This window comes from Galeopterus variegatus, unplaced genomic scaffold (assembly GCF_000696425.1).
Source record: "Galeopterus variegatus unplaced genomic scaffold, G_variegatus-3.0.2 Scaffold256, whole genome shotgun sequence".
Lineage (NCBI taxonomy): Eukaryota > Metazoa > Chordata > Mammalia > Dermoptera > Cynocephalidae > Galeopterus > Galeopterus variegatus.
Genome location: NW_007726367.1, coordinates 76,177 through 101,524, shown reverse-complemented (window position 1 = coordinate 101,524; position 25,348 = coordinate 76,177). Strand labels below are relative to the sequence as shown.

The 25,348-nt window shown below is 51.5% G+C and overlaps 1 protein-coding gene across 1 annotated transcript in view; it reads left to right on the top strand.

The window, feature by feature from the left end:
- KIAA0556 (KIAA0556 ortholog) overlaps positions 1–23,317 on the top strand; it is a 171,901-nt gene extending 148,584 nt beyond the window's left edge. The window contains exons 18-28 of the mRNA XM_008566623.1: positions 1,625–1,703; positions 6,574–6,751; positions 11,069–11,234; positions 15,058–15,215; positions 16,824–16,888; positions 17,997–18,107; positions 19,894–20,033; positions 21,847–21,948; positions 22,432–22,592; positions 22,680–22,768; positions 23,262–23,317. Coding sequence (XP_008564845.1) covers positions 1,625–1,703; positions 6,574–6,751; positions 11,069–11,234; positions 15,058–15,215; positions 16,824–16,888; positions 17,997–18,107; positions 19,894–20,033; positions 21,847–21,948; positions 22,432–22,592; positions 22,680–22,768; positions 23,262–23,317 — 1,305 coding nt within the window. The remainder of the gene's footprint in view (positions 1–1,624; positions 1,704–6,573; positions 6,752–11,068; positions 11,235–15,057; positions 15,216–16,823; positions 16,889–17,996; positions 18,108–19,893; positions 20,034–21,846; positions 21,949–22,431; positions 22,593–22,679; positions 22,769–23,261) is intronic.
- Positions 23,318–25,348: the final 2,031 nt, after the last annotated feature.

Genomic DNA, 25,348 nt, shown 5'->3' with positions numbered 1-25,348 from the left:
AGGGTGGCAGTTTCAGGGGGATTTTTGCTTTGGGTTGCGTTTTGATCACTCACTGTTGTTTTTGATGGAAGATTTAGAAATGCTTTTAATAGGCAGACTTACAATTAAAATAATGGTGATCATAGCGATGGTTTCTTGAGCGTGATCCATGCATGGTGCTGAGTGTCACTATGTTTAACCCTCATGACGACACTTTGAGCAGAGGCTATTAATACTCCCATTTAAGAAACTGAGGCTCACACAGGCAAAGTGACTCGCCCAAGGACGCATCATGAAAGAGTAACAAGGCCAGAACTTGAATGCAGGACTCCAAAGTTTATTCTTTAAATTGAGAAACAAATTTTTGAAAAATGAAAGATGACTCTCATGGCAAAGGAAATCCAAGTCAAGGACCAATAACCATGGTGAAGAGACCCCCAGGGTCTCCAGGAATGTTCCTGAGGACATAAGGAGAAAGAGGAGATGGTTAAAGAGAGAGGGGCAGAGGGATGGGAACAAGCCATAGGAGAAAAGGCTGGGCCTCGGGAAGGTCATGGCCAAGGCAGGGAGGCAACATGGCGTGTAGACCCCGCAGTGTTCACTGGGGACTGCACAGCGTTGGGGCGACAGGCGGGGAGTGGGGAGCCCAGTCTGCTGGAGTGTGTGTGCCCCTCCATGCTTCTAAGGAAAGCAGCTGCCACTTTGCTCAGACAAAAATTGCTAGTCCCTGGTTGCTGGTTCTGATTTTTTCAAAAGAAGCCAGAACTCTGGATTTTTATGTAAAATCCGTCAATTTTAAAATGTTGGAAATTCTTCAAATGTTTTCAAACCTTCTGTGGGCCACAAAACACACTTTGGTCTGTTCTTGACCCATGAGTCTCCAGTTGGGAGTTGACCGTAAGGTCTTTTATTTGCCCAGCATTTTCCAGATGCTGAAGGTCCTTGTGAGGGACACCAGCTGGACCCAGCCCTGTGAGGGTCAGGGAGGGATCCCAGCCCATCTCCTTGAAGACAAGCAGCTCGCTTCCTTCTGCATCGCAGCTTTCTCATCTGTGAAGTTGTGAAGGCAGGAAAATCACATGCAGGGTTGACACAAGAGACCCAAGAAGTGGGACATGCAGCCCACTGTGTGTGGACCAGGGCTGCTTCATCCTGCCTAACAGTGGGAATTGCCTGGAGAGCTTTAAAAATGCAGATCCCCCCACTCCCGCCCCGAGATTCTGATTCAGTGAACAGCCAAGGTTGGGAACCACTCTCTATGGTTCCAGTTCTTCCTCCCTCCCTTCCTCCTTCCTTCCCTCCTCCCTCCCTTCCTCCTTCCTGTCTCCCTTCCTTCCTCCAGCTCACTAGGTAAACATTTCTTGGGTTCTTCCCTGTTCAAAAAACTCTAAACACTGTAGCTGTTAGTAACAGGCTCTTCTCCTGCCAGTAAGAGCTGCTGGCAAGGACTCAGGCACCCACTGGTTTCTGGACCTGCCCATGTCACCTGTCACAGAGCTTCCCACAAAAGCACAAAAATGCAAGAAAAGACACAGGGATTTGCCTGGGCATGGGTTGGGCAGCGGTATCTGGAAAAACAGCCAGCTGTGTGGGTATCGCTAGAAACACCTCCTTTCCCTCTGCTTCTCCTCCAACCGGTATGCAGGTCCCGGAGCTAGAGCTGCCACCCACTTCCCCTGTCCCTGAAGTCACCACACCAGAGCCAGGCATCTACCATGGAATCTGTGAGTACCCTCTCCTGAGGCAGTGTAGGTGGAAGGAGGACCTTCAGGGGTTGGGGGGAGTTGTGGCCACTTGGGACAGGGTTTCCTCGGACAGTCGGGCAGGTTGTACACTGTACAGAGACAGCACTTATGGGGTAAATGGGGGATGAAACCAGACTGCACTCAGTTCCTGAGCCCACGCACTTCAGAGAAGGGTGCTTCTTTGCAATTTGCGCTCCTGGAGGAGCGCATTTTGCATGCAGGCACCCTATGTGTTGGCTGTAGCCCTGTCCCAGAAGGCTGCAGTGGGAGTCAGAGGAGCCCCAAGGCACTGTCAGTGCAGTGATTGGAATTGTCTCTTCAAAGTCAACGTTGAAGCAAGCGCGGGAGCAAGGAAACCCGCATTCTCCCTGCCCCAGGGGTGGGTGTGTGGGGCAGTAGGAATATGGGTTTCAGGCTTTCAGACTTCCTTAGAAGTTGGAAATCCAGGTTTTTATGTAAAATCTCCAGAATCTTAAATGTTGTTGGCTAATGTTACAGTGTTTCAAAATACCATGTGAGCCGCATAAAACACATGCTGTGTGTCTGGCCAGCGGCTGCCAGTTCGTGACCTGAGTCAGTCCCACCTGGGTTTCCTCCCTTCTCTTCCCATTCACCTTCCAGCCAGCTCCTCTTTTTAGTCCATGCCCACATGGGCACCTTTGCCCTCCCAGGGGCTCCCCAAGCCCGAGGTCACGACTGGCTGTGGCCTCATCCCTCTGTACCCTGTAAACAAGTCTCCATGGGCAGCTCCTGCAGTCCCCTTTCCTGCTCTTTCTCACCCCCTGTGCATGTCCTACTTCCAGTTTGTCTTCTGAAAACAAGAGATGTGGTACTGTCATGCTCCTTCCCCCAGCCCACCCCTGGAGCTAACAGCCCAAACAGCATGGACTGAGCTTAGGGGGTTCTCCAGCGGAGGTCAGTGAGCTGCAGCCAGGAGATGGCAGGCAGGTGGGAGTGCTGGCTGGGCAGAAGCCCCTGTCCCCTTCATCTAATGATTTCCCCAAAGAGGCTGTCTATAAATGTCTTTCCCACTGAACCAGTTCCTGACCTTTCTCAGAGATGTTATTTCAGTGCCTTTGGGAATTTTGCCCTGGAGTAGAGCTCAGAGACATTTTTATGGCAAGGAAAGCATAATTCTTCTGCTTCTCTTCTTAGCAAGAAGGCAGAAGAGCCTCTTGACCAAGCCCCCTCTGATCTGTGTTGGGGTCTGTGACTTCTGAATCTCGCCACTCTGACCCTTTGGGTTTTTTTCTCACTGTATCCAAAATCCTAAATGGGCTTCACCGGTCTGTGCAAATGGAGAGAGCTTTAATAAAGCAACCCAGGGGAATGCGTTGGGGTTGGTAAATATGGCCAATCCTATTAAGGTTTTGAAAGAGGATATATGACTTGCTAATTTACAGATGACACTAATTTTGGAAGTTTTGCAAATATCAGCAGCAATGAATAGGAAAGGAGCTGAGAGGGTTGAAACATGAGAGAGAAATAAAATTAATTTCCATTTGGATAAATACTAATTGATGCACCAGAGGAAATATTAGATATTAGCTCAAAAAGGAGAGTCATCACTTTCGGAGTAGCCCCAAATTCCATGGAATTGCAGTGCATCTGGCCAGGCAAGCAAAGAGATCACAGGCTTAGGGGAGTTCAGGTCACTGTCTCTTATGTTTTCACAAGGGGAGGTGGCATTCCTCCTTCACACTGGTCCTCAGACAAATCCACTTCCTCCTCTCCCTCCAGGCCTTCTCCATCTCAGGAATGGGACCCACAGCCACAATGACACTTGGGTCAAACACTTCTCTTTCCCCCCCTTCCATGTCCAGGCCTTCGAGAATCCTGGCAATGCTGTTTCCAAAACAGATCCTGAATCTGTCCACTTCTCCCCCATCTTCACCACTACTGCCTTTGTTCAGACTATTATTACTGCAACAGCTTCCTCCCTGGTCTCCCTAGAGAGTCCAGCTGAAGCAGGTTTTCTAAGATGCAAATCAGGTCATGTCACCCCCCTGCTTAAATACACAACCTGCCAGGAGCTTCCCATTGCAAAGAGAGGAAAATGCAAGTTTCTTGATGTGATCTAGCCCCTGCCTAACTTTCTGATCATGTTTTCCTCTACTCTTGCCCTTGGCCACTTGGTCCCAGCTCTGGGTCACATTTGTTCTCTCAGCCTAGAATGTTCTTCTTCCAGAAATGCAAAAGCATGGCAGACTCCTTCTCAATTCCCAGATCTCAGCCTAGATGTTACCTCGTCAGGGAGGCCCTCCCGGGCCACTCCCGTTCCTACTCAGTCACTCCCTATCCCATTGCTGTTTTAGTTTTTTCATAATATTCATCACTCTGTGGAACTACAGTATTTATTTATCTGTTATACGTTTACTGACTGTCTTTGCTAGAACAAAAGCTCCTTGAGTTCAGAGATTTTGCTGTGTTCCTTATCCCTACCTCTCCAATGCCAAAAACAGGGTCTGGTACATAGTAGATGATCGGAAAATTTTGCTACCATTGACTATGAATTTGGTAAAACCCAATAGTTTTATTTTGCCTCATTCACTTGCAGATACCTACTGAATACCTACTTTTCAATGAATCACGTGTTCAAATTTTTTTGAAAAAACTTCATTAAGTATTTATTTATCAGACACTGTTCTGGGCTCTGGAGATACATCAGTGAACAAAACCAACAGAGGCCTGTCCTCAGGGAGCTTCCATCATAGTGGGGGAGACTGATGGAAACAAATAAGCAAATAAATGTAGAATACACTGTCAGGTAGTATTAAGTGTTATAAACAAAACATCAAGCAGGGTAAGGGTGTAAAGAGTGAAGGAGGGGGTGCTACTTCAGCTCAAATTATTAGGGAAGCCCCTCAGGAGATGATATTTAAGCATAGGCTTATGATGAGAAGAAATGTGTCAGTTTTTGCTGCTGAACAAACCAACACAAATTTTAGCAGCTTAACACAACTACCATTGAGTCATGATTGGCTCATAAGCCAGTGGTATGGCTGGATCGTTTTTCTCACCTAGGCCAGGCCCTGTGTCCAATCTGCTGGTAGCTTGAACCTCAGCCGAACAATCTAGGACATCTTTGCCCAGGTGTCCAGCAGTCAGGAGGCTGTTGTCTGAGTAGCGGGCAACTGGTTCACAGAGTTCCTTCCCTAGATGCAGAAAAGAGAAGTCCAGCCCACGTGCACACATGCTGGACCTCTGCCTGCATCACATCTGCTTCTGCCCCAGTGTTCAGAGCAAATCACGTGGTCCAGAAATAGACTCCACCTCTGGAGGGGATAAGTGGCAAAAGCACATTGCAGAGAGGCAAGGACACGGGTGGGAGGCATTGGTAGCCATTTTGCATGCTTCCAATGCCATGAGAAGCTGATGAGCTGGTTCCATGCTGGCCCCACGCCTCTTCACCTGCCCCCAAGATGCCCAGAGCTACCTTGGCACCATGAAGAGCAGAAAGATCTGAGGACTGAGTTACAAAGAGTATATAGGGAGATGACAGAGGCATAGGAGAAGAAACCAAGCTCCAAGGAGGCAGTGACTTGGCCGCAAAGAAGTGCTTTAACCTCTCCCAGCTTCCAGTTCCTCATCTGAGCTGAAATAGGGCAGGACGAGATGATGTCCAGGCTTCCTTCTTCCAGTTCTACAGTGCTGGCATTGTGTGAAAGTTGCAAAGGCTGAATATTTTGAACTCAGCCACCTGAAAGGGTGCTAAAATAGGCAACAGATTCTCCAAGGGCAGAAGAGTTCATTGGGCTTGGTCCTGCTCCAGTGGGAGAAGTTCCAGCCAAGTACCCGACAGGGCTTGACCAAGGGATTCATTCAGTCTAAGATTTCTGGGCAAACAAGTGACTCACCTGGACTGTTTTTCCCAGGGCCACAAAAGGCCACTTCTAAATGGTCTCTGACGGAGCAGGGGTGAGATCAGGGGCAAAGGGTGGAGGTGTCGGAATAGGCATAGGTCACTCCCTTAACCCTGAATCCACATGAATCTTTATAATAGTGGCCAATTTGCATAAGATGTCAGTTTCCAAAGTTGGGGCTTACTGATGTCACTGCCTTCATTTTGTTACCTGTTTAATCATTCCATCTGTACTGAGCTCCTACTATGCGCTAGGCACCTTGCCAGGCTCTGAGGACACAGTGGTCTAGAAGAAGAGATGGAGTTTCTTCCTTAGGGAGTTAACCATCTGACACAGCAGATGGATGTTTACCAAATAATCACAAGGTCACAGTAGTGACCAGGGCTTGGAAGGGGAAGTGCACAGTGACATGGCCTGCTGTAATGGAGGGCTGGCCTGGTCAGAGAAGTCAGGAGGGCTTCCCTGAGGAAGGGAGCTGGGATCTGAAGGATGAACACGAGTTAACCAGGCCATGTGAGCTCCAGAGGGCAGAAACAGCATGTGCACAGGCCCTGGGTGGGAGAGAAGAAAATAAATATGAGTGGCTGAAAGACAGTCTGGTAGGGGTGAGGGTCCCTGTTGCACGATGAGGCTGGAGAAGTAGGCAGAAGCCAGATGGGGAAGGCCTCATAGGCCAAAAAGCGTGGGAAGCCACGCAGGGGTGTTAAGTGTGGGGTGGGCAACATGATCTGATAAGTGGAGGGCCATGTGCAGGTTTAAATGACACTAGTCCATTCAGCCTACAGACATTTCCTGAGCACCGGCAGTGGCCTGGGCCCAAGGGCCATCAAGAGGAATGATGCAGAGCCCACCCTCAAGGCACTTTGGTTGAGCCTGGGCCCAGCTGGTAGAATGCAGAGGCTGAAAATCACGCCTCTTCCATCTCCATCTAACATACCTCCTCCAGCGCCTCTAGTGTTGACGGGCCGCTTTTCATCCTGCTGCAGGCCTTCAGCTGAACTTCACCGCCTCCTGGGGAGACCTGCACTACCTGGGGCTCACTGGCCTGGAAGTGGTGGGCAAGGAGGGACAGGCACTGCCAATCCAACTACACCAGATCTCTGCCTCCCCCAGAGACTTAAATGACCTCCCTGAGTACATCGAAGACTGCCGGACCCTGGACAAGTAAGTGTTCATAGCAGCTTAACTTTCATGACAGCAGGGTTTCAGGGACCCTGTCCTTCTTCTTCAGACAGAAACATCAAAGGGCATCCCATATGTCACCTCCTCCCGTCCACCCTGTGAGGTCATGTGGTCAAGGGAAACCGAGGCTCAGGAAAGGGAGGCGACCCTCCCAGGGCCACAGATGCAGGTGGTAGGCAGGATTCAAAGCCAGGTGCTCGTGCTTCCAGATGCAGTGTGGTTTGTGTTTTCTCCAGCGAGCCTAGAGCCTCACACACAGCAGCTGTCTGCAAACCTCTGCAGCAGACAGCTCCGTGTTCATGCATGAGTGACCCACTCTTGGGAGGTGATTGCTGAGGATGTCTCCGCAAGCAGCTGCAGCTGTACTTTCCTCTGCACTTGTAAAATTTCATAAGCCAAGGTTGGGTCAAGTCCATAAGGTGACCCTGTAACCCACAGAGTGATGCTCACCCCTGCTCTCGACAGCCTGGGGCCCAGGCACTGCCTGGAGGTGTGAATCAGAGAAGTCTGGGGGAGTCAGAGGGATGGGAATTCAAATCCCGCCTGTGCCCCAGGCCATCTGTTAAGGGAGGGTCTTAACCTCTCCAATAGTAACAGTAATGATAATAGCAGTAGCTGATATTATAACTGCCATTTTTGAGCACTTATTGAATGCCAGGCACTGAACTGTACTGAGCAGGTTACAAATATTCATCCATTTAAGCCTCAAACAGCTCTATGAGGAAAGTACTGTTATTATCATTCCTACTTTACAGATGAGGAAACTGAGATGCAGAAAGGTTAAAAACTGGCTAAAGGTCACCCAGATGAGTTAAGTGGCATAGTCATGATTTGAACACAGGCCTGTGGGCTACCAGCATCCATGCACTTAACCTCTAGGTTATACTGTACCTGCCTTGGTCTCCTCTCATTAGAATGGGGACGATAATTCCCACGGCTGGGGTTGGGAGGGGTATTGTCATGTTGCAGGTGTGCCCCCTGCCCTGGCCCAGAGCATGTGCGGGGCCAGCAGTAGGCTCTTCCCTGCTTTCCTTTAAGGTGGCCCTTAGCTGTGGCCCTTATCCCCTGCTGTTGCTGGCTGCTGATGGGCAGCTCTGACCTCCACATCCCACAAGTCCCTCTCCTGAGTACTTGGACTTGGAACCCGTGGGCCTGGCTCCTGGCCAGCTCCAAAAGTGATCCGCACATGGCCAAGCTTGCTCATCCATAACACCCAGTTGTCACCCCTCTGCCCAGATCATCTGGCAGCAAATCCCAGTCCTGACAGCACTTGCTCTCTAAATATTTCTCTAAACAATAAGGACTTTAAAAAGAAAACATAATCTCATTTCAAATATAATACATTAAAAAGTTAATGATTCTTTGAATTGCCAGATATTCAGCAGGTTCATATTTCCTTTATAGTCCTCCAGCCCCTCACCCACTCTGCTTTTTTTTATTTGTTCTCTTGAATCGAGATCCAGATATGACCCATGCATTGTGATTGGCTGATGTGTCTCTTAAGCCTCCTGTAATCTCTAGGTGCCCTTCCTTCTGTTTCCATTTTTCTTGTAAATTATTTGTCGAAGAAACCAGGATTTTTGCCCTGTGGAGTTTGGATTTTGCTGGTTGCATCTCTGTGGTATTATTTAACCTGTTCCTCAGTCCCCTGTATTTCTGAGAAATTGTTCATTTAGATTAGAGGCCTGATCAGATTGAAGTTTGACCACTGGGGCAAGATGATGCATGCAAGTGGCCCTCTGGGCACATGTAATTCTGGTGGTCAGGACTTTTGTGACACTGGCAGCCAGTCATGCTCAGTGCCTAGATCTATTAATCCGTTAGGGGCTACAAAATGGTGACAGCCCTGTCATACTTTCCCTAATTTATTTGCCAACACTATTGCAATAAAGAGAGAATTTCCCTCAATTATTTGGTTACTCTGTAGCACAATTCAAATAGCCTAAATGCTTGATTCTCCCCCCCAACACTTTTTTTTTTTTCAGTTTTCAAAACAAGAAACTTCCTCTGACATCTTCTAAAATATTCATCTGTTTGTTTTTGAGTATCATTATAAGCTCATGGATTTAAACATACTGTATTTGAAGAGTTTCAGTCCATTACAACTTTTATCTTTATTAATGCTCAAACTGCTCCCTCGTGAATACTGGAAGCTCCTGCATCCTTTTAAAATAGTCATCTCTGACAGCTTTCTTGCTTTCTGATGGAACTGGATGTTCTGGGATCATCTTGTATATTTCTTGTCCGAGACCTGGAATTAGCCATTTCTCCAAGAAGCCCTGGTTCCTTCTAATGGGAAATGGTGTTTAGAAACCATAATCTAGCCACTAGGCATGCTTAACTAGTGGGTTTGCTATGAAGGCAGCCCCATTTCTAGGGCAGAAAGGTAATTGCTTTTGGAAGGAAGTAGAAGGTTCCCTAGTGGTAGTCCACAGTCAGCTTAGTTTCACAAACACCCCAGTGTTGAATTGCTGAATTTCCTCAGTTTTAAGATGCCAGCAATTGTGAGACACACCATCCATCAATTTGATAACAGCCTTTTACAGAAAAAAGAAACATCACCTCCTTGGATGAACACTTAGATTGTAAGATTTATTCCAGACCCAAAACTTTAAAATGTAAGAGGGGAAAAAAGTTTATTTTAAAATCTAGAAAATGTGGCAGCAGGCTGAGTTTCTCCCCATACAGCAGCCTCACAGTCACCAGGAATCCAGGGGTGTGGAGCTGGAGAGGCTCAGGAAAAAGGAAGGGAGACAGGAGGGGGTTGCCCAAGAGGCTGACCACTGGTCCCCTGAGTGGCAATGCCAGACACATGGGCCAGAGCCACAAGGACAAGGATCTGGGGTCTGAGTCAAGGCATGCTGGACAGTCCAGGGCAGCCAGACACAGGGCCCCTGTCTCCTTGGGACAGATACGGCAGAGTTGAGGAGGATGAGTCATGCAGGATGTCCCAAGCAGGGGAACAGAAACTGGCAAGGATGGAAGCACAGGGGGCTGAGGTGACGCGTTCAGAACAGTAGCTGGGAAGAGCACAGGGTGCTGGGGGCACCCTCTGATGGCCAGGGGCTCCCCAGGCTGCCCAGATCATGTGGTTATAGAGCATTGTCTGACCCGACCAGCTCTTATAGAGTCACCTGCCCCTTCTTGTCCTTGTCCCAAGCCAAGAGCAGCCGAGTTCACCCTGGAGCTCTAGTATCTTTCTCCCCCAGCATGAGAAGGAAGAGATACACTGCTTTCAAAATGTGCCATAAAGTCAATACAGCAATTTTACAGAAAAATTAGAAAAATAGAGAAAAATATTCACCTCTCATCATTACATTTGCATAGTCTCTCCTAGTCTTTGTCTTTATTTTACAGCATCATCATCAGTGTCCCTGCCATCCTGGAGCCTACCTTTTCCATGTTACTGCAGTGTCTTAGTCTCTTTTCTGCTGCTTTTACAGAATACTTGAGACTGGGTAATTTATAAAAAATAGAGGTTTATTTAGCTTATGGTCCTGGAGGGTAGGAAGTCCAAGAGCATGGCGCTGGCATCTGGCAAGAGCCTTCCTGCGTTGGAACATGGCGGGAGACCTCACGTGGTGAGACAGAGCAGGAGTGCTAGCTTGGGTCTCTCTTCCTTTTCTTATAAAGCCACTAATGCCATCATGGGGACCACCCTCATGACCTCATCTGATCCTAATTACCTACCAAAAGCCCCACGTCCAAATAGCATCAACATATGAATTTGGGGATTAAGTTTCCAACACATGAACTTTTGAGGACACATTCAAAGCATAGCATACATCCTCATGATTATCATGTTAACTACTGTACAGATTTACTTAACCATTTCCCTGTTTTGAGATCTTTTATGTTATCTTTTTTTTTTTTTTTTGCCAGTATAAATAACACTAATGAATATCTTTGTGCAGATAGCCCTTCCAACATGTTGAATAAATTTTCCTTAGGGGAAAAAAATCCCAGAAGTGAGAGCACTGGATTAAAGGATTCTGAAAAATAACACATTTACCACCTTTTTTTTTTTTAAGCCTGATGATTGCTTCACCGTACCTGTAACAGCATAGGCTATTTTTTTTGTTGTTGTTGTTGTTGTTTTAAATTTTGTCTGATTTCATAGATGAGAGATGACCCCTCACTGTTGTTCTGATTAGTCACAGCTCCCCCTACTGAGCCTGGTCCAGCAGGCTAGTGCAGGCAGGGGGCCGCAGCGGGGAGGAGTGGATGGGAGACCCACCATGGTCTCTCCCATGCCCACCGGGCTGCCGCCACATCGCTGCTCCATCCCACGGTGCACAGGTTAATCGACGGAGCCAACATCACCATGGAGGATGAGCACATGTGGCTGATACCCTTCTCTCCGGGGCTGGACCACGTGGTCACCATCCGCTTTGACAGAGCCGAAAGCATCGCAGGCCTGCGCTTCTGGAACTACAATAAATCTCCCGAGGACACCTATCGAGGGGTAAGCTGGGGAACAGCAGCCGTGCTCAGTCCACTGTCAGGGAAACAGCACCTTGATGAATGGCTGGCGTGGCTGCCAGAGAGGAGCATAAATCCTCCAGAACTTTCCAAATGGAGCCAGGGTGGGGGGTATATATCCAGGGAGAGAGTGAACTGCCGTTTCCTTCTGCAAACAGCAAATGCAGATTAAAGAGCCCAGGGCAGCCTCGGAACACTGCAGAGCCTTGTTTCTTCTGGTGCTGGGGGGGCCTCAGCAAGCCCTCCCCCCAATATGCAGTGGTCAGTTACATCCCTGATGTCCACCGAGCGCTTGGGTGGCCATCCTGCGCTGATGGCTTCACATGCACTCAGCATCTCACTAGACTCTCATCCCAGCCTCTGGGATACAGGTGTTATTACCCCCTCTAGAAGGGTTTGGGTTTTTTTTAATTTAAAATTTTTTAATTGACAAATTAAAAGTGTATATATTATGGCATATGACATGATGTTTTGTTTTGGTTTTTAATAGGCATTTTTAAAGCATTTTTTATTGCAACATGGTTGTACATATCTGAGGTACAGAGTTGAATATCAATACTCGTGTGTAATATATGATGCTCAAAACAGGACAATTAGTATATTCAACATTAGACAATGTAATCGTTTTTTGTGGTCCTTTACCAATTCCTCCCTTACCCTCCTTCCTCCCCCTTTCCCATCACTGGTAACCTCAGTTCTGTTCTCTCCTTTTGAAATTTCAATGTGTTATTGTGATTGTTGTATCTTTCTTTTTTTATTTATTTGTTTATTTTTTTAGCTCCCACTTATGAGTGAGGACACATGGATTTCTCTTTCTGTGCCTGGCTTATTTCACTTAACATAATTTTCTCTAAGTTCATCCATGTTGCTGTGAACGGCAGAATTTCATTTTATTTTATGGCTGGTAGTATTCCACTGAGTATATATACCACATTTTCCTTATCCAGTGATGGACATTTGGGCTGGTTCCAACTCTTGGCTGTTGTAAATAGAGCTGCGGTGAACATGGGAGTGCAGGTATCCCTTCGACATGTTGATTTCCATTCCTTAAGCTGAGGTTCAGAAAGGTTTAGTCACTTGCCCAATGTCACACAGCTAGAGTCCCCATGCAGGTCTGCCAGACTTGGAGCCCACACTCTTCCTCTCCACACTACATTCTTCTCTTGCTGGGTGTAAAAAAGCAGGAGGGCTTCCAAGCACTGCCTCTGTGGGAATGAGAAAAAGTGTATCAGAAGTGGCCCTTCCCACAGCTGGCCAGAGAGCTTAGTTGGTTAGAGCACAGTGTTCTAACTCCAAGGTCAAGGGTTCAGATCCCCACACCAGCCAGCCAACAAAAATAAAGAAGAAAAAAAGTGGCCCTTCCCATGGGCTTTTCTGACCTTGGGTGGCAACAAGTGAATAAACATTTGTTCCTTCCCATCACCTGAAAGAGATGATAAAGTCACCTAAAATAGAGCAAGCCTAATGTCAGCAGGGCCTGAGTCTGAATCTCAGCTGGCCACGTGGCCTTCTGCAAGTGACCAGCTTTCCCTGGGCTTGTTTCCTCATCTGTAAAATGAGGAGGGGGATGATACCTGCCTCAGGAGGGTTGGCATCACCTTTGCCCCACAAAAGTGACAAAATCAGGACTGTCCTCAGGTCCTGTGACCCCCCAGACCCAGGCTCCCCACCATGTACCATGCCAGGGAGTCTCTCCTATGGCACCTACAGGGTCTGAAGAATTGTGGTGCATTTACTACAGTGGGCTCAGCTCCTGATGTGGCAGGAGCTGAGCCAGCCATGCACTCTGGAGCCAGGGTTCCTTGAGTGAGCAGTTTACAAATCCTCCCAAAGCTGCCTGTGTCTTTTTAAATGCTCTCCCAGGCTCAGCACGTTGAAAAAGTCAGATATATTGGCATTATAAAAACAGCCTTCTTCAAGTTGTGCATTCAGCCTTTAAATTCCCTTGAGCAAACCCCAGTCTTTCCAGTTGAGCTTCCATGACCCAGATGTACCATCTGGAAACACTGGGCTCAAAGTCCCTTCTTCACAGATCTGCCTCCCACCAGCCTCGGTGCTGGTGACAAGTGGCCACGATGGGATGAGGGAGGTGGGGGGAAAGGCACGTAGCCTGGACAGGCACATCCCCAAGTGCAGTGTGGTGGGCACTATGACTCATGCCCACACCCCAGAGGCCCTGCTGAGCACGCTGGTTATAGGCCCCTGGCCTGTGGTTGGAAGCCAGGGCCTGGGAGATGGGGTTTCAGATGCCTTCAGTGGTCCCTGGGGCAAATTGCTTAGCCTCTCTGAATTCTAGTTTCCTTGGCTGTAAGATGGAGGTGGTAATAGAAGCCACCTCCAAGGGAATGTACAGAGGACAGATGGCCAGCTCTGCCTGGGAAAATGAGGGATGCTTCCTGGAGGAGGTGTTGGCCCTGGAGGATGGATAGGGGCTCCTGGGCCCGTGCTTTGCTCTATTACTGGGCTCACTTTCAGGTGACTCTGTCCACAGGGCAGACCCTGGCAACTCCAGGCTTCCATCCTGCAAGCTCCAAGACCACCAGAAGAAAGAACTCGCCTTTCAAGGCCACCCAGCAAACCCCAGGAGTTATGCTGACTGTTCTGGTCAGGTCGCAAGCCCAGCTCTGGGGCGTGGTGGGCATCAGCTTTGAAGAAAGCAGAAGGGGGAGATAGAGAGACAGAGGCCAAGACCTAGTGACAGCCACACCTGGAGCCAGTGATCCTGTTCTTTTCAGTTTTTGTGCCCTGAGAGGGACTGACACAGAGGGTCTCCCAAAGTATGAAGGAACAGAGGGCTCGGGGGCACATGAGTTACCTCTGAGACACAGGGCGGGTCCTCTTCCTTCCTTCCTTCTGCAGGAGGACTCCCTGCTTCTCCCGAAGGGGAAATCCCACCAGTTTGATTGCAGCTGCTAACCACATTGGTAACCATGAAGGTGTTGAGGAGAAGGTGTTGAGGAGAAGCTGATTCCAGAGGCTGTAGTCAGAGAGAGGGTGCTGGCTGTCGCTCCTCTCTGCCCACCATTGCCCCCCATAGCCACCTCAGACTCTGCCATTAGGGCTTTGATATTTACTGGTAGATTCCGGTCATCTGGCTGGAGAACTCTGACCTAGACCAGGGGGACACATTGGCCCAAATCCATATGAATTCAGCAAGCTCTTAGTAAGCACCTACAAGTTCCAGGCCCTAAGGCAGATATAGAGATGGTCCAACTTGGGTCTCTGCCATCAAGAGAGACCCAGAAAGCACTGAGGGTACTGCTTAGGTGGCAACCATTTTGTGCCAGACACTATTTTGAGTGCTTTACGTAAGTTAACTCATTACTGTGCCCATTTAACAGATGAGGAAATTGAGCCATAGGGAAGTTAAGCAATTTGCACAGCTACTAGCGTTGGATGTGGGAGGACCTGAGTCCATACCCTTGCTCTCCACATCATACCACCTCAAGCCGCTGCAACTGGTGAGGTGGGCGGGCCTGGGCCAACTCATGGGACACCCCTGAAACTTGTGATCAGGAGACTGGATGTGCATGTCTGCTGCAGCAGGGCCCTCGCCTGTCTTGTCCCCTACAAACTGCCCAGGCATGGCTCAGCGCCTGATGTGGAGTGGGGGTGACACTGGGCAGTGGAGCCCAGCCAGGTGGCTCTGGTCTGGGAGAAATGCCAGACCAAGCCATTTCTCAAGCCCAGAGAAGGGCTCTCCATGGAAAGTGCCCACAGCCGGCAGCACCCGTCCCAGCAGCACACGCCACTCCCCTCTGCGCTGGCTGCTTCTCTGCAGTCATGTTATTTCTCGTGTTTGCCAGGCCAAAATCGTCCACGTCTCCCTGGATGGCTTGTGCGTCTCTCCCCCGGAGGGCTTTCTCATCCGGAAAGGGCCGGGCAACTGCCACTTTGATTTCGCTCAAGAAATCCTCTTCGTGGACTACCTGCAGGCTCGACTGCTGCCCCAGCCAGCCAGGAGGTGAGGGGGAGTGAGCATCGCGAATGTCCCCTCCCGTCCACGGGCCCGCTTGCTTTGCGCATCACTCTGAAGTGTATGCCTAAAAGGTTTTGAAATGATGATCAAACACATCGCTTTTCAACTTGGTCATTTTCTAAAGCTCAGCCAAGCCTCTCCACAAGCCTGTGGGATATACCCGCCTTGTCTGGGGATGTTTGGGTTTTTCACAGTCTGGAGTACTTAAGATTTTAAATGCTTCGTTGCGCTTCCTGCTGGGAAAAGAGGCTACAGACTGCCTCGATTCCAGAAATGCCCGCTGGCTGGTTCAGGGAAGGGCCTTCTTCTCCTGTTTCTGTGTTCCTGATTTAGAAAGATTCAAAGAGAAAAACAGAGCCTAACATTGCATGGATTCACTGGGATTTCTTGGCCCCAGTCTCAGGTGCATTAAGTTCATAACAATTTGTAAATGCCACGTTAAGTTTATTCATTTAAACCCCCTGATGTCCAAATGCCAGAGGGCAAGCTCTGGAAATAAAATGAATTTCCCTCCGCTGTAGCCAAGATCGCTTCTTGGCCCAGTCACTGAGAACAGTCACTTAATCGTAACATTGCCCTTGAAACTGCAGAAAGCCGGGCTAGGGCTGGGGGCACTGACTGTGGAACAGGAGAGAAGCCCAGTGGGGAGGACAGGAGAGGAGGAGAAAGCCCTCCCTCCTGAGGCCTGCTCTGTGCCAGGGGCTTCGCATTCGTCCTTCGGGAATCCTCCAACAGCCCTTTGAAGTCAGGATTGTCATGCCCATCTTACAGATGTGGGAACTGAGGCCCTGGCTGGTGGAGCCCCTTGCTTGGGATCATGAAGCCAACACCTTCAGGGCCCCCCACCTTTCACTGTCCTCCCCTCTCCCTTCCCTCCTCCCACCCTGCTCCACACTCCAGCCCCTCTGGCTGTTTTCTGGGGCAAACACCAGCTGCCCAGCCCCTTCCCCCTTGGGGCCTTCACTCTGCTGCTCCTCTGCTCGGAAGGCCTGGCTCTGACTCTTCCCACAGCTGCCTCCTCCAAGAGGCCTTCCCAGACCACCCACCTGAGGTCGCCTGCCCCCACCCGCTCACTCTGCCCATCCAATTTACTGGACCTTACCTTGGCTTGTCATGGTTCTCAGCACAGCATGGACTCTCCTTGTCCGTGGGAGGCAGCAGAGTAGGGTGGTCACAAGAGTGGGCAGTGGGGCCAGACAAGCCTGTGTCACATCCCAGTTTCACCACCCCCCAGCCGCGTGGCCATGAGCCAGTGACTTCACTTCTCTGTGTTCTGGTTTCCTCATCCAAAACCCAGGGATCTAAAAGTGCACACCTCCTAGGGTTGTCCTGAGGAATAAAAGAGCCCGTACAGGGCAGCCCTGAGAACCTGCACAGCCTCATGCTGGCCTTGGCCGTGACTGTCATCTGGGCCCTGAGTCTCCCCCAGCAGAGCAGGAATGTCATGTGAGCAGGGGCCCCATCTCTTTCCCAGCTGCGTCCCAGGGAGTGCTACACTGCCACGTTTCTTCAAGTCTCTCGGCTGGGGAATCGCTGAGCAGTGCTTCTGGGCCATCGTGATCTTCTTCACAGTGCTGTTTTGTGTTTTCTCAGGCTCCACCCAAGCAGCCTGGAGTGTGCGAGCATGGACTACGAGGCACCACTGATGCCATGTGGCTGTATCCTTCTCTCCCAGCCCACCAGCACACCCAGGCCAGAGCAGTATCTACGAGGCAGCTGGAGCACCATGCAGGGAAACTGAGGCAGAGGATGGGAGGAGTCCCGGATCCTCAGACACACGGGATGCTGCAGGACTGGGGCAGCAATGCTATTCCAGATTCCACCTCCTGGCAGGCTGAGGTCACAGGGGCAGCACCCAGGGCTCTAGCTGGGAGGGGCTGGAGAAGCTGAAATGGACCCCAGGGACTAGACTGGGGCTATGCACAAGCCAGGAGGGGGAGGTAAGATAACGTGGCCCAGCACTGATCTCAGTGTGATGCCTCTGTTAACTCAGTCCGCACAGCAGCCCCATGCATCCCCATTTCACTGCTAAAAAAACGGAGGCACAGAGAGGCTAAGTAACTTGCCCAAAGCTACACAGCTGGGAAAGGGGTAGGGGCGGGTTAGTGAACACAGTCATCCTAGCTGTGAAGCCCACTGTCTAGATAGCCTGTTCTCCTGGAGGGATGGCCTCTGGCTCTGACCTTGCCTGAGAGCCACTCCTTGGAGTGCTGGGAGCAAGCAGGGGACAGGGCTGAGGAAGGTTCAATGCTCGGTTGTGTGTGTGGAACGGAGTCAGCAGTGGCAGGTCACCAGCCACGGCCCGTCCCTCCTGAGGCTGTAAAGCTCATGCGTCCCCCCTCCTAACCCCCACATACTGGAAAGGGATAGAGAAGGGCACAGGTATTCTGTTCCTGTCATTTTACAACCAGGGAAACTGGGGCATGAGACAGGGGAACGATTTGTTCAGCATCATACAATGAGTTTGCAACACAAATGTCTCTCCATCCTGCCAGCTCCCTAGAGAGCACCCTCCTCTCCTATCCTGTCTCCTGGGGCCTGGAGAAGGGTTTTGAATTCTTAAAGCACACATACGCATGCACGTAGTTTAAATTAAAGGAAGTTTGATGCCACCTATATTTTGATAGGCTTTAGTCTCAATGAGAGAAAAAGAATGTTCTCTCTTTCATCAATATAACCCCCCCCAAAAACTCCCCTTTATCTTTGTCATTGTTTTACTTTGTTCTCCAGAAAATCAAGGCTTCTCTTCCTTAATAACAAATCCAGTCATTTTCCAATTTCAGCTCCTGACCAGCTGGGGCGACCCCTATTACATCGGCCTCACGGGCCTGGAGCTGTATGACAAGCGGGGAGAAAAGATCCCATTGTCGGAAAACAGTATCCTTTCCAGGACAGGAGGGCTCTGTCTGGACTGGAGGGAGCATGGGAGGGTCCTACAGAGGGTTAGAAAAAAACTTGCATGTGGAGGAAAATGTCTCTGTAGGAGCCAGTGCCCAGGATTTAAAATGCCACTGGGCTCAGACACTGGCCTTGGGGGAGGGCAAAGCACAGAGCCACCAAGGCATCAGTAGCAGGAATCCCACAAGCCCAGAGGCCTGTGGTCGAGTGAATGAGCAAAGGCTGCCCACTACGGTCCCCCTCTCAGAGAGCCACAGGCACTTTGGAGTTCTAAAGGCTCTGACAAGGTCTGCAGGGAGAAACCTATTGTACTGCGTTCAAGTCACAATGTCCTGAATTTATTAACCATGGAACCCTTTGCTCATGGTATGCCTACACCAGAATTTGCAAACTGTGAGCCCAGTGGGTTTTTTAATTTTGTAAATTAATTGCTAATATTTTTAAAAGTCAGGTTTCACATGAAAGCCCCAACCTCCAGCTTCTCTTGAGAACTTGGCACCACGAGGCCCCTGGTGAAGCATAGCGATGATGGCTGGCCCTGGTATCCGCTGCCCTCTTCCCCAAGCACGTCCTTCCAGTTTGCCTCTGTCCCCACTCCTCCCCGTTGTTACCTGCCAGGCCCCTAAAACATACTGTGATTGTTCTGAGGGCTCGCTCTGTGCCAGTCGCTGTGGCAGGGCTTGTCACGGGCTCCTCATTTGCCTTCACAGCAGTCTTATGAGGTGAGTGCTGCTGTAATTCCCATTTCACAGATGAGGAGCCTGAGACACAGAGAAGCTGTGTAACTTGTCTAAGGTCACACAGCCAGAGTCTGGCTCCAGACACTGCCTCTTGACCACTGAGCTATCTTGCCTCTCTTTTGTGTAACGTGCCTGACCCCTCTAGGCTCTCGAGTCTGGGATCCCTGACCCACCACAGTTAGGGAAATGTCAGAGCAGGTCAAACCCCAAACCTGCACTTTTCTGCTTCCCCTGGTCACACATACACGCACGCACGTGCAATTTAAAGAAACTTTGATGCCATGTGTATTTTGATAGACTTGTCACATGGTTCATCATTTGACCTCACAAAAAGTTTGCCTTTTCAGCTGGAATCCATGATTCTCAATGTTTTTGATCATTCTTAGGGATGCTTTGGATGTACAGGCCCCACTAATTTTATCAACAGGACTCACATCTGGCATCCTCCAAGATCCTCACATCAATGTTGGGACATAGAAGTTTTTATACCCATTTTACAGATGAGGAAACAAGTTCAGAGATGTCATGTGACTTGCCCAAGCTCTCACGGGTCCTAATGGCTGAGCCAGAGCTGGAGCCTGGGTTCTGCCAGTCGGCTGAGTAGCAACAGCTGGGTCTGGCTGCCCCCAGTCCCCTGCCCATGGCCATGGGGACTTGCATGCCAAAGCAGAAGCCAGCCATCACCCTGTTCCCTTCCAAAAGAAGCCCCCTGCAGTTTCCTCTCCACTCTCCCGAGCAGCAGTGACATTTTTGTTCCTGAAACCCCTCATTTCAGCGAGTCCTCTGTGTTGTTTCCTCCCCTTCATATTTGAAACTGGCCACCCCTCCCAGACACACATGCCCCCCACACACACACTCATTTCCACAGAATATGCCTAATTTAGCTGTCACTTCTCCCACTGCCCGCCAGCTCAGGTGTCCCCCTGAGCCATGTCGTCAGTGTGATAGAGGCTGGCAGCTCCCAGAGTGGCACACTGTGCCGAGCACATGACTTTTTGGTTATGGCAGCTTAGACACCTCCTCAGATATCGCCGCCTTCCCTGACAGCGTGAACTCCCTGGAGGGCGTGTGCGGGGACGTCCGCACCCCTGACAAGCTCATCGACCAAGTAAATGACACCAGCGATGGCAGACACATGTGGCTGGCTCCCATCCTGCCAGGCCTGGTGGGTTCCAGGGGCAGCAGGCAGGGGACTTTCTGTCCCTGGTCTCAGTGACACATCCTTCTTCCAGGCCAAGTTCATCTCAAAGAAGTCACAGGGCTTGGGAGCCATGAGAAACATTTAGGTCCTTGCTAATATGCCTGATGGGTCAGCTCTTCTGGGCCAGCAATTCCTTCTCTGCACTCTGGGAGTGGTTATTCTAGGGGACAGCAGGGGGACATGGGAATCTGAAGCCAGGAAGCCCAGTGCAGCAGGCTCGAGGGCTTGGGATCTGCTGGTCCCCGTGAGCGTCCCTCTCTGGTCCTCTTTCTACCTCTGCTGTCCTCTGTGGTCCACTCTGGCCCCTTGCTCCCCCCCCCCTCTCTCCATGCTCACCGTTTCTGCCCCTTCTTCGTGTCACCAGGCACGTGACCCCAGCTTGGCCCCCAGTCTGCCTGCTCAGCTCTTCCGACAGCTGACTCAGTTTCCCAGATCTCAAGCCCTGCACTTGACCCTGCTTATCTTTTTGCTGCAAGTCCCCATGGCGAGCCTAGAGGTGGCCGTCACCACCTGGGCCTGGATGACTGGTGGGGAGAGAGCAGAGAAGCCAAGGGATGGGGACAGGTTGGCTTAGCCCCCCTGCAGCCCCTCACCAGGGGCCGGATGCCTGGGTAGAGATGCACAGAGGGGCCTGGGACAGCCACGTGACATTGACATGTCCCTTTTCCACCCATGTGACTGAGTGGGAGATAAGGGGGACATTTTCTTCAAGTCACCTTCAGAAGGGTCAGCATGAACACTTCTACAATTGATATTTTCCAAAGGCCGCCCCTGACCTGGGTCCCCCACGAGTGTCCCTCAGTTTCTCTGAGCCAAGGCTGTCCCCTTCACCCTTGCTCCACAGCGCATGGAGGAAGCACAGCACTTAGGCTGACTGCAGACTGCTGGCCTGCGGGCAGGCATTAGCCACTGTCATTGGGAGGCCTTTGGGTGTGGGCAGTTTCTCCAGCCATAAGACGCAAACATTTGCATCTGCTTGAGCCCCATGGGCAGCTGAGTTCGAGGACCCCCATCCTGACCTTTCTGTTCCCATGGTACACCCGGAAGCTGCCCCCCTCCACCCCCTGCATCCCACCCCCAGCCCAGCTCGCTCTTGGGGCATGCTGAGGTGGCCACAGGCTGAGAGCCAGGACCTGGGGCAGGCATGAATGCGTATTTCTTCACTCGATCCCACAAGGGACCCCTCGTATCTGAGAGTCCTTGGTTAGGGTGGGGAAGTGGGGAAGCTGGCTGAGGCTGTCAGGTCCTGCTCTACTGGCTGGATTCTGCCCCTGATCTGCACAACCCCCTCTTCGCTCCCCCAGCAGAGGTTCGAAGATATAGGCTGAAAACTACCCAGCAGGGCCTGTGGGCCCCTCTGTTTTGCTTTTCATTTATGATTCAGGGAAAGGACAGACCAGAGTCAGGGCCATGCCAAGTGCCTGGGGGCAGTGTTCCTCTACTCTAGAGTTGGGGACCGACCCTTTGGCACATGGAGCCCCAAACTGTTTCTATGCCTGGCCTGGGGGAAGGCCAGGATGTTTCCAGTTTTCCACTGGTATTTAAATGAAGGCCATACTAGACCCAAAGAAACAAGCCTTCAAGAGCCAGCTCAGCAGTTTGTTGCAAACGCAGGCACACGTGAGCTGACTCAAGATGGGCTCCAGGAGATGAAAGGCGGTGGAGCTCCAGGCTGGCCAACGTGGGGCCTGTCCCCTGCCCACGCCTGGCACCCCCACCCAGCCAAGCGCCTCTGTTTCCAAACATGCCACTTTTAATTAGCTCCGCTCTCTGACAGGTGAACCGGGTTTATGTGATTTTCGATCTGCCTACCACCGTGTCAATGATCAAACTGTGGAATTACGCGAAAACACCCCATCGCGGGGTGAAGGAGTTTGGCGTAAGTACTTATTAGCTGGGTTTTTTGAGATAATTATGCTCGTTGGTAATTAGGCCGCTGGCAATTATCATTTGTCGCAGTTTGATTTATTTCTCTCTATTGCAAAGTGAGACACAAATGCCTGGTCCTCAGATGCAGGGAAACTTGCCACTAGCCGTGAATTCAAAACCTCCTCGAGTGACTGGGGAGGCCGCTCTGGGATGGGAGAACGGGGACCCTGGGGTCCAGAGACCCACGTCTGCCTCCCCACTCTGCCACTGTGCTAATGGTGTTTAAGTGCTGGAGCCTCAGCATCCTCGTGGGTACGTGGGGCTGGCAGCAGGTGCCTTTCCCAATGGTTGTGAAGATCTGAAATCCACGCAGCCTGGGCACTTGGTGTGACACCCACCTTCTGGAGAAAGCCGTGGCTCAGAGCAACGACAGGCTTTGCCCAAGTCAGTGGGGTGTGGGGGGTCCATCAGCCCCTCACCTGTGTCTGTCCAGCTCCTGGTGGATGACTTGCTCGTGTACAACGGGGTCCTGGCCATGGTGAGCCACCTGGTAGGGGGCATCCTGCCCACGTGTGAGCCCACGGTGCCCTACCACACCATCCTCTTCACCGAGGACAGGGACATCTGTCACCAGGAGAAGCACACCACCATCAGGTGCGTCTCTGGCCCAACCTAACAAGGATGGATGGCAGGGACACCAGCCTGAGCCTGATCGAATCTTCTGTCTCGTCCCTCCCCCAGTAATCAAGTGGAGGATCAGGATGTCCAGATGATGAATGAAAGCCAAATCATAACCAACTCAAAAAGGAAGCAGAGCACCGTTGACCCAGGTCAGTGTCGTTTCTCTGCCCAGAGTATCCCAGCCCGGGCGTGTGGTCTGAGTGGAGGAGGGACAGGCAGCCTCACCTGCCTGCTCTCGCCCCTGCCTGCCTACAGATCCTCCCCTGCAGGGGGCTGTGGAGGGGCCGATGGGGGCAAAATCTTGGGAGTGGCACATGACCTTCCTGCCACAGACATCTGTAAGCCAAGGGCTGAGGGACAGAAGGGCAGAGCCAACCAAGGGCAGAAGCCCTGTGCATGGGAGACTAGTAGAGGAGGCCAAGGCGAGGGCTTCCCAGAGGAGGTGGTGTCGGAGCTGGATCCAGAAGGATGTGCACGTGTGCCAGGCCACATGGGCAAAGGCCTCGAGGGTGGCATGGCGGAGCCCGCACCAGGCAGGGGCTGTTCTCTAGGGCTGTGAGCAGCAACCCAGGAAGTTTGGATTTCACCCCTCAAAGATTCGAGGCTTAGTAACTCCAGTCCCTCTGTGCTCTGCCTTGACAGCCTTACGTCCCAAAACTTGCATAAGTGAGGAGACAGCAAGACGGTGGCGGTGCTGACTGGTGAAGGGGGGAGAGCTGGCCCTGCCAGCCAGTGTGGGGTTCTGTCACTGGCCTTCTCAGCAACTATGTCCCCCCACCCCAAGTCCTCAGTGTTGGCCAGCCAGGACCACCAGAGCTAGAAGAGAACCGCAGAGTGGAGGGAGCCCACTAGGGAGGGGGGACGTGGGGGATGACACCCTGGAAACTACAGGAGGGACAGACGGGGAGGCCAGGGCATGTGTGGCCTCCAGCAGTCCCCTGCAGTTCTGAGCTGACTGCAGGGAGCCCGGGACCACTCAAGCCTGGCTGACCCTAACTCAGACCAGGACAGTGAGGTGCACTGGGGAGGCCTCTCTTCCAGCCTCCTCAGGGCCCAGGGCATTGCTAAGCAGGGCAGGGGAAGCCCAGGCCTCCAACGCCAATGTGCCACAGGTACACTGCACGGGACTCTGCCTTCACAGGCCCACAGAGAGGTGGCCAACACCCCCCTGACCCCTGCATGTTTCTGCCCATTTGGGGACTGGCAGAGCTGGCTGAGGAGGTTGGATTGTTTCCTGGACCCAGGACTGCCCCCACCCTCTCACTCCCCAGCTGAGGAGGGGGCCCCCTCACAGGAGCCAGTCCTGTAGTCCTGCTGAAGGAAGGCAGTAAGCTGGACCCACCCACCGTCCACTCTGGCATGCCAGGCCACCATGTCTACAGTGCTGCCAGGCCCAGAGAGGGTGGGCAGCCCAGCAGGCTGGCAGCGTCAGACCCCAGAGGGCCAGCAGAATCCACCCAGATGCTCTCTGGACACAGGCATGGGGGTGTGCACGGGGGGGGCGGGTGGCAGAGGATACCCACCACCCTCGAGCCCCAGACACCCCCCACCGCCCCTTCCACTTGAACCTTGGAGGAGCGTGGCTCTCACCGCAATGCCCCGCCACTCCCCCACCACTCCCCCAGGCCAGGTGGCGGGCTTGCTTGCTTTTGCCCATGCCCGTGCCCTTGGAGTCAGGCGGCGAGGTTCTTGTGGCCCAGGCCCCAGCCCCTGCTCCCTCCCCCAGCCACTTCCCAGAGAGCTGGAAATGTGCCTTGCCCCCCAGCCAAGTGGAGCCCAGAACGCATCTATTTCCATCTATGTAACAAGCTCAGATCAGGGACCTAATTGGTTTCCCAGTGGTGGGTAATTTCTCGTTCCAAATATTAATCCGTTGTTTTCCTGGCGCCTGGCCCAGCCCGCTGCAGTACTGTACTCGAAGTACGTTCCTATGCAACGAGGGCCCAGCAAATACTTTTATGAGCTTTGCAACCTCTGCCGAGCAGCTATGCAAATGCGCTTTCCATTTGGAGCACGGGGCTGATGTGAAGATAAGAATTGTTTCTCCCGGAGAAGATACATCATCTCTGTAGCTCCCAAGCCCCTGGCTCCTCTGCTCGGCTCCCAGATGTGGGAGCACCTCCTGGGCCTCTGGGCTCCCAGGAGAGCTGCCACCTGGGGTAGTAAGGGCTGATCAAACCAGCTCTGAGGACCAAAACCAGTGCCACTGCTTTAAAGAGAGCCCAGCTACCCATTCCTGCCCAAGGCTTGAGTACAGGTCAGATTTGCTGAGGAGATTGCACAAACGCTATGCACGCCCTCCCAGAACCTCAGTTGATGTTTATAGTAATTGTGTGTACCGTGCAGTTTGGGCGGAGGGGGGATGCTGTAAAGCATTAACTCTAAAATAAATTTCTATTTTTTTCTCTTGCAAAATCAATAAAAGATGTTATTAAGACTAGAGTCTGATGCATTGGATTTGGGGTCAGATGGAGGGAGCCCGTGCTGCCTTCAAGGCCTGGGTCCGAGTTCACTGGAGGCTGGCTGAGCTACACGGGCAAGGGCCCTGTCTGAGCTTTCTTGTCCCCACCTGCAAATGGGGTCATGATCCTGGCCTGGCATACTCGATGGCATTATCATGCTGTGGAAACAGATAACAGTAGCCCATACGTATATAGTGGTTATTACAAGCCAGGCTGTAATTCATTTGATCCACTAACAACACTGTGGGGTAGGCACTGTTATCATCT